General features: G+C 45.6%; 1 protein-coding gene across 13 annotated transcripts in view; it reads left to right on the forward strand.

Moving 5' to 3' along the window:
- The window catches only part of DLG2 (discs large MAGUK scaffold protein 2), a 1892764-nt gene that overhangs the window by 1329978 nt on the left and 547428 nt on the right, over positions 1-15358 (forward strand). For all 13 annotated transcript variants that reach the window (XR_012800043.1, XR_012800042.1, XM_075592575.1 and 10 more), the window contains one exon: positions 13619-13775. Coding sequence is in view for 11 of the 13 variants with exons in the window: in XM_075592575.1 (XP_075448690.1) it covers positions 13619-13775 (157 nt within the window). In the remaining 2 variants the exon portion in view is untranslated. The remainder of the gene's footprint in view (positions 1-13618; positions 13776-15358) is intronic.

Consider the following 15358-nt stretch of genomic DNA (forward strand, 5'->3'; position numbering starts at 1 on the left):
GTCTTCCCAAAGACAATGATATCTCCAGGTAAACCAGGCACTCCCGAGGATTCATGTCCCCTATTGTTTTTTCCATCAACCGCTGGAAGGTAGCAGGGGCTCCGCATATACCTTGGGTCATACGCGTGAACTGGTAGAAGCCCAGGGGACAGACGAAGGCAGTCTTTTCCTGATCCTCTTCACTCATGGGTACCTAGTAGTACCCAGATCGCAAATCGAGCACACTAAACCATTTGCTCCCGTTCAGAGCGTTCAGGATCTCTTCAATACGAGGGAGATTGTATTGGTCAGGTACCGTACGATTATTTAGGGTTCGATAATCGACGCACAATCTTACAGATCCATTCTTCTTCCTTACTACCACTATGGGTGATGCATAAGGACTCCGTGACTCTGTCAGTATTCCAGCGGTCTTCATCTCCTCCAGGACATCCCTTACATCGTCCACATCCCTGGGGGCGATACGACGAGAGCGTTCACGGAACGGAGTGGCGTCATTCAGCCTAATAGTGTGTTGGGCGCTGCGACTGCGGCCCACATCCTCTCGCTGGTAGAAAATACTGTTTTTCTTTCCTTCAGCTTGGCTGTCAGTCGTTCCTTCCACTCGGTCGGCAGGGTCGAATCTCCGAAGTTGAAGTCCAGGTCGACTAACCGCTCACCTACTGCAGCGGCGTTCACCTGGGGCGCGGTTTCCACCGGGCTGACGGGATATATATTGCCCAGACTTTCTCCTACATCGATGTCCATTGGAAATGGAGAGATGTTTTGGATATACACATGGGTTCGGAGAGGAACTCGGGTCGTCCACTCTTTTACTTCAGGTATTACCCGATACCCTCTCTGGATCTCTTCCTCAGGGTCACTCTCCAGAGAGAACAGATGATCGGTCTCCTCCCGATCCGGATAACAGCACCAGACGGCCAGGCGTTTCACTCCCCCTTGTGAAATGGTCGTCAGTCCGCGTTGACGATTGTAGAGGTCCCCGTGACGTTCTAGGGCATATACTCGGTTGCACTCCTCTCTCAGTACAGGATCTAGGCGGGCATCGGCCATTGGCAATTCATTAGTCTCCTTCAAGTAGGCTCTGATTACAGCTCGTTCTATATCCGTATTTGTCCCCAGGATGACCGGATACTGACACTGTCCTTGAGGCTTTGGGCACACCATTGCCTCCACACTCATGGGATGTTTCTTGCCGGTATACAATTGAAGTATCTCCAGTTGGACGCTCACAATCCCATCGATGGGGTAATCTTCGTTGCTCAACCCCCTCACTTTCATATGTTCCGCCGACCACAGGGGACAATGCTTCAGGTGCTGGTCGTAGAAGTGCCGGTATATTATGGTCACTTGAGACCCGGTGTCCAATAGAGCAGCAGCATAGACTCCCTCTACTACCACACGTACGATGGCCGAAGGGCCCACCTGACAGTAGCCATCTCTCCCTGGAGTTCCTTCGCCTGGGCTCAGGTCAGGAGGGGCTTCGGGAGGCGTGGGGGTGGCCTCGGTGGTTTTGGCTTCTGAGGTCTGCCTCTGACAGATCATAGCCCTGGCCGAGCTTCCTTTACGGGGCGGTTCCTTTTCTGGGGTGTCTCCATTAGGGCACTCTCTAGAGAAATGGCCTTTCTGTCCACAGGTATAGCAGACGACGTCTTTGAGGTCCAGTCATCTTGGGTAGGTGGGGGAGGATCTCCCCGAAGCCCGCCCTTTCGTTGAGGGCGACTTGGGTGGCGCATCTTCCTCTTTGACAGGTGTCTTGGGCCGGCGAGCGGAGGCTCCCGGGGTGGCACTGGCCGGAGGATCTTTGACTTTGGTGCCTGCATGCAGCTTGGTATAGGCCTCATGCCCTTTTACGATTCCCAGAATGTCCATGAAGGTAGGGGGGGTCCCTCCTTTAGTGAGCACCTGATCATAATCACAATGTGATGCGTGGGGATGGCCCCTCGGAGGAACTACTTGCGCCGATATTCGTCCATCTCTGAAGATAGGATGAGGCCGCAAGTTCGCAATTTCCACAGGACCAGCTGGATGCGTTGCAGGTAGTCGGACAGGTCTTCCTTCTCCTTCTGGCGTAGAGCGTAATATTTGAACCACAGTTCGCTCTCCTCTTCCTCTTTACCATAGATCTGGACTAACAAGTCTACCATCTGGTGAGCAGAGAGATCAGGATCTTGGTCACGCTGTGCACTGACCATGGTGGCCGCTGGGGGTCGTAGGCTTTCCAGGATTCTTTGCCGTCTGACCGTTTCAGAGCAGGGCCATTCGTCGATCACCTTGAGGGTGTGCTCCTTCCAAGAATCGATACTTTATTCGCCTGTGGGGACAGGGACCGTTCCTGAGAACACCTTCAACTTCCTATAATTTTGGGCTTGAGCGGACGTAGTTATCACTTCCACAAGCTGCGGGAATGTCACTCCTAGCAGAGAGCCATCATTGTCGGAGCTACTGGCTATCGCTGCTCGCTGCCTATTAGGGGTTGGGGTAGAACTGTTCACAGACCTGTTAGTAACCGGTGATGTTGGCGAACTACCGGCCCAGCTGGTGGCCCCTTGCCTAGCATCAGAAGAGAAGGTCACTCTGGGTAGTGCTATATCTGATCGGATGGGTGTACTGGCGGCCATATCTCTGTCGTCCCAACCCTCATGTCTGGGGAGGGAAGTGACGTGACTGGAAACGGTTCCAGGGAAATTAGAGGGCACCCTTGCGGTAAAGTCTCTGGTAGATACACTACTCGTGGGCCTCTATCAGGAAGTATAGCTTGTTCAGTGGCTAGCAATAGGGTATTCTCTTGCCAGTCAACGTTATAGTGCTTGCTGATAAGGCGGGCGCCCACCAGACCAGGTAATGTCCTTACTGCGCTGCAGACGGTAAACATGGAGACATCAGCAGGCACGCCGTCTACAGCGACCACGTGTCGCAGAAGCTCTCCTAGCTTTTTGGCCCAGTCGGCCACTTGTTTGGGCGTGAGCGCAGACATGCTGACTGACAGGGTAATGGTAACTACAAAGTGGGGCACCCCAGGACTATCTCAGCAGCGCCTCCAAATGTAACGGGTATTCCCTATGAATACAGCCGCTACTACCTGCTGTGCAACCTGTGTGGCTCTCAGGAGCCTAAGCCTCCGCTTGGAGAACCTGGGGTACATACATATCATACATCTCTAGGTGCAACGCCTCCACCTGGGAGGGATCCCAACGGAGTGGGAGGAGGCCCTCACAGGAAACAACCACACAATGCGAACGAATATAAAACAGGACTGGCTTTACTGCATGGGAACACATATATCACGCAATAACATCATCATCATAACATCATAACCTCATCATGCACCACGGCGAGCGCTAACCACATTGGGTGTCACGGCGGACACTAACCACACTAGGCGTCATGGCGGACGCTAACCACACTAGGCGTCACGGCGGACGCTACCACCTCTAGGCGTCACGGCGGACGCTACCACCTCTAGGCGTCACGGCGGACGCTACCACCTCTAGGCGTCACGGCGGACGCTAACCTCCCACAACGTGACCCCACCCTGTGTCCAGTAACCCCCACCCAAATGTCTCGTGCTCCCAAAGTCAAATACCACTGTACATGTGTATGTGTGACTGCGCAGCCACTATGTTTGGTGATAGGCCTGGTTGGTGCACGTGAGTTGCAGGTTACCTGCCCGGGCTCCAGCCACGGGTACCGCGATATAAATCCGCACGATCCGACGTGGTCCTCCACACCGCATAGGTTGAAAGTCCAGCGCGAACAATGTCACTCTTAGTCGCAGGGTCTTTGGTGGTGTTCTGAGCCCAGAACCCACCTCACAGGGCCGCACGGCTTCAACACTGTGTCCCTGACTATTCAACCAATAATGGGGCAGTGTCCCTATCTAGGGCCTGTCCCTAAGCTCCACAAGCTGATAGGTGACTCAGGGCCTAACTGGGACCTTGGGGGCTGCTGGCCTAATGCAGAGGGTCACTGACCCCTGCATCCACCTCTTACCCATAGCTGGTCCGGATCCTGAGTGCCTGCGTGCTGCCAAAACCCCGCAAAATGTATCTAACTGGGAGCAGGGGAATCCGGCCTTCCGATTGGCTCCCTGGCGTCATGTTTTCTCTGCCCCTGTGCACCCTGGGGGCTGGCAGACTCATCTCGCGCATGCGCGAGCTATCCTGGGTCCCGCGCTGTTCTACCACTGCGCATGCGCAACAGCCCTAACATGGCGGCGCCCTGCTTCCCGAGCCGCCGGGCCGGTGGCAACGCGATCGCGGCCTTAGCGACGGCCCGATCGCGTCCCCGGCAACCGGCCTGCTCACCGCTCGCGTCCCTAGCTACCAACTGGGCAACTGGGAAGGAGGGGGTGAGTGCGCGAGGGGGGACCTGGCTACACGCGAGGGGGGACCTGGCTACATCTGTAATATTGCGGAGGAAAAAATGACAGGTTTTAGCTACCTTTTGAATGTGAGAGGAGATTGTGAGAGAGGAGTCGAGTGTGACCCTTAGGCAGCATGCTTCTGCTACTCCTGACCATCATGTACTCTTTCAATCCCACTATAATCTTCATCCTAAATCATTATACACAGATAAGGCCAGATCATACATATAAAATAAAAAATAATAGCACATATGAAATGGTCTACTGAAAATATATTATCCTCTCTCAGACATGAGACACTCTAAGAACAAAATACACTTTCAGTGCAGCTAATATAGTTCACTGGCTCCATCTACAGTACTGCCTCTGTAAGCTATTTGCAAAAGTACAGTACATACAGTAGAATCATACAGTACAGAATTTTAGCAGATACATATCCTCTGAAAAATGGAATTCATTATGGATCTCTGTTTTAGATCTTTCCTTTTTCCCATCATATCAGGACACAAAAAAACTAATTTGTAGCGTGTCTGAACATTGGTTTAGTTTAATTGTTTCCTTCAACAATTATTCTGTACAGTATGTAGTATATACATGGGCTCTTATATGAGGATCTAGAGCATCCATTTCTTTAGCAAGTGCACATTCCCACTGGGTGATTAGCCACTTTTGTCTCTTTAGGGTTAACGTTTCCACTACATTCTTGTGTTAAGATGAGGCCCTAACACATGAGGTCGGTCTAGATGTAACAGAATAGAAATTAATATCAGTTCTAAAACACTTGGCCCGTCTATTCTGCCAATTTACCTACGGGTATCTGCAATGAAACGGCAAACCATGGCTTTTTACCCATATTGAGGATACCTTTGTGTTTATCCCAAATTGATTTGAAATCCTTTTCTTCAATAATCCCAACTAGAGTTCCTCTGCTGTGTGGTTCTTTAAGGGATTATTCTTTCAATACTTTCTCACATTTCTTCTGAGCCTAGTACGCTGCAGTTAGTCCACTTGTTCTAACGTTCCTCTTTCTCTTAATAAATAACATTTCTATGGCCGAGATCCACAAAGCTCTGTTATATCGCTTTGCGTGACATCTAAGATCGTGTTAAGACTAACAGTGTATCTTCAAAGGATGATAACATAATGTTAAGCCATGTTTCCCCCCATAAAAAGCATACTGTAGCATTAACTGTAACAGCCATTAGTGATATCATGTAAATGCTATGTAAATGAGATGTTAAAGCCGGGACTTAATGTTATGTTAGGGCTGTTCTATAGAGGGCGTGCTTTCTGCGCCGCGCGCGCGGCAGTTAAAGTTGGCTGTGGTTAGTCAGCCTTGCTATAATAGGACTGCGCGCACGGCAGTGAGCGTGGAGCCGGCCGACAGGGGAGAAGATGGGGAAAATAAAGATTTTGCGGCTCTACCACCACTGAAATGTGTGTGTGTGTGTGTGTGTATGTGTGTATATGTGTGTGGAAGTGTACAATGTTAATAAATAATTTATTCTTACCAACTTATTTATTTATTTATTATAAACGTATTTATAACACACAATCTACACACACATACACACACATATATACATACACATACACACACACACACACACACACACAAACACGCAGTACCTCACTGTGTCGCTCACAGCATACACACAAAAAGTGTGAGGCACGTGCACGCATGTTCGCAGAAGCACGCGCGGGCCTGTTATTGTTGGTCCTGCCTAAACTATGTGTTTTTCTCTGACTGCCCCACACCTCTGGAATGCCCTTCCCCTCAGTACCCGACTAGCACCCTCTCTATCCACCTTTAAGACCCACCTTAAGACACACTTGCTTAAAGAAGCATATGAATAGCACTGTGGATATTCTGAACACATGATACATAAAGCTTGGCCCCCTGCAGACGCACTTACCAGAACTCCCTCCTACTGTCTCTGTACGTTCTCCTTACCTACCAATTAGACTGTAAGCTCCTCGGGGCAGGGATTCCTCTTCCTTAATGTTACTTTTATGTCTAAAGCACTGTAGCCAGGTCCCCTGTCACTGCGCAACCCCCCTCCGGTTACTCACGGAGCCGCTCGGGGTGAAGTGTGGGGGCGTGCGCTAGCATAGCGCGCCTCCTATGGATGTGGCCGGTTGCTGGGGACGTGCACGGCCCGTTGTTAGGGCCGCGGTCGCGTTACTAAGGTCCTGGCGGCTCGCGGTGCAGGGCGTCACCATTACAAAGTTCGTTGCGCATGCGCAGGGGCTAGGAGCGCCGGGAGGCCCACAGACAGGTCGCGCATGCGCAATGAGAACAGTCAGCCCCCAGGGTGCACAGGGGCAGAGCCACATGACCACAGGGAGCCAATAGGGCTACAGTATCTCCCTGCTCGGGGATGGACACATATCCCGGGCTTGGAGCACGCTGTTAGTTGGTGACCGGAGAAGCTAGGGGAAGGAGGTAGGGTGTAGGAGTCAGTGACTCCCTGCACTAGGCCAGCAGCCCCCTAGGCCCCAGATAGCCCTGAGTCATAGTAGCTGAGTGTTGTAGGGACAGGCCCCAGGTTAGGGACACTGCCCTTATCAGTATCCAAAGTCAGTTAGGGACACAGCGGACGCTGCGTTTCCATTCCGAGGTTTGAGCTCAGACCTCCGCTGCGGCTGCAGCAGCCATCTGGGTGGGATCGCCCCGGACGGTAGTTCCTGTATTCATCAGCCACCGGATCCTTTGTAAAGCTCCTTGGCAGGCCCGGGCACAGGAGTGCTCGGCAGGTAACTTTCATCAAGTGCACCAACGATCCTATACTATTCTTATCAGACATAGTGGCTGCGCAGTCACACACATTCATCTCACTTAAGGGTGGAGGACAATTGTGTGGGATTACTGGACACGGGGTGGGATCACCCGGTGGGGGTATACGGGAGTGTTGGCATCCGCCGTTACGCGAGTAGAGTGTCTCCGTTAGGGAGGACCGTTGATCTGTGTATGCATATGAATATTCTTGCAAGTAAAGTTATTGGTTGTTTTACATGCTGTTGTGTGATATATATATATATATTTTCTTGCGAGGATCATTCCCCTCTGATGGGAACCATCGCAGGTGGAGGTGCTGCACCGAGTACGAGGTTACTCCTATCACTATTATACGTGCCCCAGGCTCCCCGTGGCGGAGGCTTAGGCCCCCTGTGAGCCTGACAGGTAAAGCACCACACCTGGTAACATTAGGTTCCCCGCACATATATACCATATGCTCTTGGGTGGGGGAATACCCGTTACAGCACTTATTCCCATGATCTGTTATTTATATTATCTGTTATTTATTTGATTACCACATGTATTACTACTGTGAAGCGCTATGTACATTAATGGCGCTATATAAAAAAAAAATATTTAGGCACTGTACCGTGTATAAAGTTTCGCTGGATGTGCATTGAGCTCTGTCTGTGTTTCATGTTCGTCTCTGGTTTTAAATATATATTGCCATTCTCAGTAGCACTCCTCTGTGACACTTATATGCTTATATATATGTTGTGGCTATTTTGGGGGTTCAATATGAGCTTGTGGGTGTTCTATATGTCTTACAATTCTTGTTCAGCTGGTCTTAGCTGATTGGAGGGTGGCAACCTCGTACCTAATTTAAGCTCACCCCCGCCCACTTTTAAATGGTTAAAAGTTCACTCCATAGCATCTCCCACTCTCAGGGGAACTTGCCTGCTTGCAGTGTGATTGTGACAAATCTAATACAGAGTGCTTTTCCTGGTAATGTACAGGTTAATAAAAGCTTCAATCAGACTTAGAACTTTGCAACTCATTTTGACAGATTTATTATAAATCATTCTTCCTGGCAATGCACAGGTTATTAAGAATTTATATTAGTGTAGGGACCCTTGAGATTTGGTCTGCCGTGCAGTGGCTCAAGGGCTTACAACAATTTGGCCAAAATGTTAAACTAAAAGACCATTTTATTTAATAGATATCAATACATGTATATTTAGGCACTGTACCGTGTATAAAGTTTCGCTGGATGTGCATTGAGCTCTGTCTGTGTTTCATGTTCGTCTCTGGTTTAAAATGTATTTGATTACCACATGTATTACTACTGTGAAACGCTATGTACGTTAATGGCGCTATATAAATAAAGACATACAATACAATACAATATACTCAGACCCTGAAATAGGGCTTTTGCAGAGTCTGGAGGGATATAAGACCGTAGCCAAGTATGATTGAACTAATATAGTGTTATTTCCCTCTCCTATCCTTCTCAACTTATGTAAAGACCTGTATTTCAGGGTCTGGATATGTCAGTAAGACATACTTAACGTAACATTATTGGAAGATAAGGCAACGTTAAACGACGATAATGTCATGATAAACCTACAGTATATTAGTAAGATGTAGAATGGCAGTTGTTTTTGCATATACTTAGCTATCAGGATATGTTTTAACCTCATTGAATGGAACGTTAGTACATAGTTGAGTGAAACATCTCTACAAGTTACATAATCTATCTTTATCCCAGGCTGTGCTGCAAAAGCTGTGTAATACAACAGACATACTGTAAATTTATGCTGTAGGGCTCCATGTTAAATTAGATTTGAAGCAAGAGGTGACACACTGTAAGTGCTCATTGGCGTGTCGTTTCCCAGAATCCCTGGCTGCAGTGGAAGCACTGTATGCTTAGAGAAAATGGGGAGAGGCAGGTTTGCAGACATGTCTGAGATGTGAATGTGCTCACAAGTGATGTCTTTATAATCTATATTGAGTGACACATCTCCAAATGGAGTGAAATTGCTTATACTTGATGCCTCCAACTGTGCTTTTCCACGTAATGTTTCCTCCACACTCGGGCCCTTACACCCTCTTTTCGGATAGGATCCCAAGATTAGAGAAGCTACTGACTACTACAATGGGAGGCTGGAAACAGCACCAAAGCAGCTAATGAATATTTAATGTTTCTGCAAAAAAGGATATTTATACCATTATGTACTTTATTATAAGACAAGAGAAAGGTTGGCATGTATTTACAGAACAGGGGAAGGGCTGCTAAAGATATAAAGTTGAAGTAGATTTTGCAAACTATTTATTCCTCATCTCAGTTTTATAAAACAAATGCAGATTTAGTTATTGCTTATCCCCTGTCAAGGAGGCAGTGTTGATCAGAAGTGCGCACGAATGTACAAAAAAGATTACAATTTTGAAATAAGCAATTCAATTGATATGGAGGAACTTGAAGAAAAGAGATGTGTGAACTTGCTCTAGTTCAGGTCACCTCTTGCATGTTTCGATCAAACGTTTGAAAAAAGTTAGAAAATGTTCAAAGTTTGTTAGAACTTTTTAATTTAAAGCTTCGGTTGAAATGTACAACGTTAAAGCAAAATTCAATATTTTCGATCTACCTTTATAATTTTCTATTGAAATTTGAAGTTCGTCAGAGAGGAATCTACGCTGAAATTTGACTTTATTCTGGAAAGGAGAGAAGCGCAGAGAGAGAGAAAGACAGACAGAAAGTTCAATTTAATAGAGTATTGTCATGATAAAAACATGCAAGGGATAAAAAATAAGGAGAGGTTCAGTAACCATGGGTTAGCTTTATTTTATTTTTTTAAAACAATGTTTCTATTTTTGATGGGTACCAGAGAATTTTCATGAGGGAAATGACTTTATTGGTCAATAAAACAATTAAGGTGAAGCCATGCTTACATTGAGATGATGTGACAGAGACAATTTTATCTGTCAGGGTAAACTTCAAAGGAACGTGGTAAGTTTCTGAGAGTTTCCCTAACCAGCAGATCGCAAAAAAAGTGACAGATTCACATTATGTAGGATCATTTATTTGTGATACAGAGAAAAAGGACACGATAATAGTGATAGTAAATATGAGAAGATATCTGTATTGCAACCATCGGATATTTAGATTCCCTCGCACAATTAACAGTGGACTATCAAAAAGGGTTGTCTATGCCCGTGTCAAAATCATCTCGACGCAAGGACGCTGGTAGAATTAACCTAGTGGTGACAGGGAGAGATTTATGAGGTGTATACTCTCAAATTGATTTGGGATTAAATCATTCTCTCTTTCCCAGTAAAATCAGCCATAAAAACTGTCACATAGGACGAGTGATGAGTGGGAGATAAGACCCAGCCGCAAAGGTTGGCTCTTTTGGCTTTTTTTTGTCAGAGGAAAAATGGTGTCTCTAAAAGTAGAGATTTGAGGACCACTAATGTAAAATTCATCCAGAGGAGTGTTATACCTGTGTAACGGGTTTTCCCCCACCCAATCTCACATTGGCCCGTGTGGTCTAACCAGTCCCCATTACATGTTCGTGTCTGGTGGTGCACCTGTAGGAAACAGGGCTCCTGAGTCTCCCGCTTGATGGTATTAGGGGATGTCATCCAGACAGGCAGCTGAGGTAGTGTGTGTGAGTCCTACCTATATCCAGTGCAGCACCTCCACCTCATCAGGATCTGTGCTTCTGCAGAGAGATGGTCCTGGTGAGGAACTCCTTCTTGGTGGTGCCATCCACTGCTGAGTAACTTCACACTCACCCAGTGGAGGTATATTCAAACAGGGCATCTTTATTGATGGTGGCATGGGCAAGCTGCCCCTCACAGATAACAGCTCAGCCGCTCATCTCTTTGCAGCATTCCATTAGGAAGGTCCCTTCTCCTCTAATAGAGCTGCTTTCCACCTATCCTCTCAGAGAGATTCCCCAGCTTCTCTGGCTGCTGTAAGCGCCTCTCTTGAGCTGCTTTGTCTCTCTCAGCTCCTCTAACTCTGCTGCGTCTGCTCACTGACTCACAGCTAGCATGAGACACTGCAACATTGTTGCAGACCTTACGTGCCTCTCACTGAACAGAGGCAGCCCAACAACAGGAAACTGAACTCCTAACTTTAGGCAGTGCTATGTCTTATATCACCCCCCAGAGAACAAACCTGCTCTGTACCACTAAGTGGGGGCACAGTGCATGTTGTCACTTCCTTTGGGGATATATGACACCTCACCAGGGTGTGAGGGCAAACCTCATTGATTGTTGCTGGCAATCCTGCATACTTACCAGGTTTACTGCCAGCATGAGAAAGAGATATGTACACCAATCTTAGACATGGCTACACCTGTAACGCATGAGTTATCATATTTACCATCCTCACAACCTCTTGAGGAGCTTCGTAGTATTTGTTGGTGACGTAAAGGTCTTCCATTTTACTCCTTGGGATTTTGAAAAACTATCTGCATTTATATATTTAATGTTTTTGTAACCTTTATTTTCCGTAACAAGCACTGTACCACTTTTTGTAATTATACCACTCTGCTACTAAGATGTTGTGGTGCTGGCATACCTGTGTGGGTCTGGAGAGCTGAGATGTCCGCATTGGTGTGGGGACAGGGACAGGCTTTTGAAGTACTCAAACTTTGTTCATGGTAACAGCGCCTCCAGCTTCAGTGAGCTCCAGGAATCCCAGAGGCAGTTCTCACCAAAGCGCACTTTGTTCCCTCCCCTGCCCAATATACTGCAACTCAGGCACGGGTATATAAAACAAAGGGGCTTTATTGCAGACACTGCAGATGGTACACACACAACGGATGCAGGTGGATAGCAGAAAGTCCCAGACCTCTGGTAGTATTGAAGCCTCTGTAGAATTTAGATGATCTCCCAGCCCCTATGGGCTGGGGGGCATGCTCATCCCTGATGGGAGAGACTCACAGCCCTTCCAGTCTCTCCAGACTCCAGAGTCAAACTCTCCAACAGTTTGGCACTTCCTCTCTGAGATCTGAAAGGGGAGGGCCTAGTGTCTGCATCACTACTGGCTGTATACAAACACCAGGTCACCTCCTCTCCTGTCACTCAATGATTAGCATGAGGGGGGTCAATGCCCCTTAGGATTGCCTGTCACGGCATGTATCTATCAGGAACTTACAGTGACAGGAGGCAGAGAGGCAACTGGGACCAGCCCTATTACATCTAAAATGTAAAAAGTACTCTCTTTGAGCTCTAATTGGACGTAGTACCTTTGTGAAGAGATAAACCACTTTTAGGAACACGTTTTGCTAAAAGTAGTTTTGTTTTAATTATATATTTTTTCTAGTATAAGCGGGATCGAGGACTCCTGAGGTTTAAGCCCTTAAATTATTCCTGGTGGTGGGAGCGTAATTGGGGGCAGTGTGAGGGTTTGGGGGAGATATTGCTTGACATTGTTGGTGCCCTGCAAAACCCATATCTCAGGCTGTGGAGATTTTAACTTGACAAACATTTTGAAAAAGTTAGTTTTTGAAGTTCGACATAAAAAGGTAAATGTTGCCAGGTTGCAAACCAAGCAAAAAGTTAATACACCTCTACTAAACAACATTGTACATAATGAAAACAATGAATAGGAATTCAGCAGAGTGATTATGGACAATGCTGCAGTAATTCACTGCTTTAAAAAGATATTGAGATAATTCTAGTAGCAGCATTTAAAAAAAAGAATGTAAAGGAGAAAACTGGGATACAAGGAAGTCAGCTGCTGTAAGGTTCAGATAGTCAGAATGGGAGACAGGTGACATGATATTAACAGCCTTTCAGTGGAATGACTATTTACAAGTGATAAAGGGTATTTCTCAGTGCTGTCTACAGTGATGGCTAAGGGTAATTGAATTTATTTGAGGTAGTTTATAAGGAACTTTTTTTTACTAAACAGTGCTATGCCCTAAGACAGCTTCTGGCATTGCAAGACACCTTATAGCCTTTTCAATTAAATGAGACGTGTCTTCTGGTGCAGGAAGGTGTATTATGGAATAACAATGCTTTGTAAATATGGCTTATAGGGAAAACCAAAGAATATGGCAGACCATTTTCAAAGAAAATATACATTAAACACAAACGTACTGCTTCTGTTTAGCCGTATTAAACAAAGAGCATTGAAAGCTACAGTATGTATGAGAAACATTACACAGTATGTATTTACTTAATATTTTCAACTCACATTAACTTTAGTTGCTGAGCCATTTAATGTGTATTGAAGTCATTCCTAAATCCGTACTGTAGTTAAATATGTAGTAGTTACCTGTGGTTAATTTTTACATTTGCTCTGAAATGTCATCTATTAAATCTACTGTATATAATCTCTCTAGTGACAAATGAGCATGTATGAAATAGGTATAAATGTGCACCAAAAAACAATGTGTTCCGTAAAACAATGAAAATAATAGTTTTGGTTGTAATGTTTGGTCGAGACAGATCAATTTAAGGCAGCATTACTTACATAACCAATTTTGTTTCTACAGGGAACCTCGAAAAGTAATATTGCACAAAGGGTCGACAGGACTGGGGTTTAACATTGTTGGAGGAGAAGATGGAGAAGGCATTTTTATCTCCTTCATCCTAGCAGGCGGACCAGCAGATCTGAGTGGGGAGCTTCAGAGAGGTGACCAGATATTATCTGTAAGTATCAAAACTCTTTGGAAACTAATAGTTCACAGAGTGTCTCACATGTTGTAATTCCTGTATTGCAATGACATTTTATTACCAATGCAGTCTGCTAGTGTACCACTGCTCATGGTCCAGTCTATAGATGAAACTGTATGTTCACATTTGATCCCTCTACTAGGCAAATAGGTCTAATCTATTTCCGTACTTGTCTTTCGCAAATTCAGAAACAACTCATCTGAAATGTTGATAACAAATATCACTGCACTCTATCTCTCTCCTCGAATATTACATTTTCTTTTTAATACAGACTCTTACAATCGTTCAGCTAATGGCATTGTCAATCTGTCCCTTTTGCTGGTTTCAAATCAACTAAATAGTGCAATGTGCAAAAAAAATATTGCAATGATCGTCCAGCCGTAGAGTCACCCTACAGTATCTCAGGAAGCAGGGGGTACCTAGAGAATAAATTAATGCTTAATCAATTAATGCCCCAGATGATCCAACCCATAACTAATCAGATACGGACTACAAAATTATTATAATTTATTATTATCATTTATTTATAATGGGTCAACATATTCCATAGCGCAGTACAATAGGGTTGTAGCACAAGACAAAATAAACATTAACATACATTGTTACAGTGGGTAAAGAGAGCCCTTTCCGAAGGAGCTTACAATCTATTAGGAAGGGTAGAGGTGGATAAGAAGGTTGGTGTGGTTCGAATAGCTGCGTGTTATTTGAAGGAGTTGGCGTTGAGGGAAGCAGTAAGTGGGAATGTGCGGAGGTAGAGCTGTTTGAGCAGGATAATGTGAGAAGATGGAAATGCTTCAAAATACATCTGAAATATAAATTTTCACATATTTAAAATCTAAAATGTTATTAGATCATCATCTAAATCCTAATAATAGATGAAGATAGGGAACAATAAATTCAAAAAAAATGCACAAGGCAGCGCACTGCCCAGGGAGACAGGTGATATAAAAATAAAGTAATATTTATTGACTATTAAACATGACAAAAACGGAGGTGTGAACCATCCTACACGTTTCACACAACACAGTACTTTGTCAAGGAGTAAACTTACATACACACTTACATTGGCATATGCAACAATGTAACACAGTCTCTGCATACACCAATAAAATGTTTTTGCTTATCTGTCAGTCCTTTGGAGCAGGCTTCCCTGCTTCAGCACGGCTTTGTCGTCCTTCTTCTTCGGGGAACTCAGCCCCATCTTGAGCCCAGAGAAACTCCTCTGTAGGTCCTCTGTAACCAGCTTCCGCAGATGGGGACCACTTCTATTGCCACCTTCTTTGGGGAAAATAGTCTCTCATTCTGTCACTTTAAGCAGGGTCTCTCTGGCAGCATGGCAGCTTCCTGTTTCTTTTAAAACACTTCCTCATTCAGTTCATTCAGACAGGCTGATTAACTCCATTAGTTAGCAACTACTGCTGGCTTCTCTTTGAGGAATTAACGCTCTGTGAACTGGAAAGCACAGTTGCTTCACTGTTAAAGCCCCTAGAGGACAGTGATGGTATCACAATATACTATATAGAAGAGGGAAAAGAATGTGACAACAATCACCAATGTGT

This window comes from Ascaphus truei, chromosome 3 (assembly GCF_040206685.1).
Source record: "Ascaphus truei isolate aAscTru1 chromosome 3, aAscTru1.hap1, whole genome shotgun sequence".
NCBI lineage: Eukaryota > Metazoa > Chordata > Amphibia > Anura > Ascaphidae > Ascaphus > Ascaphus truei.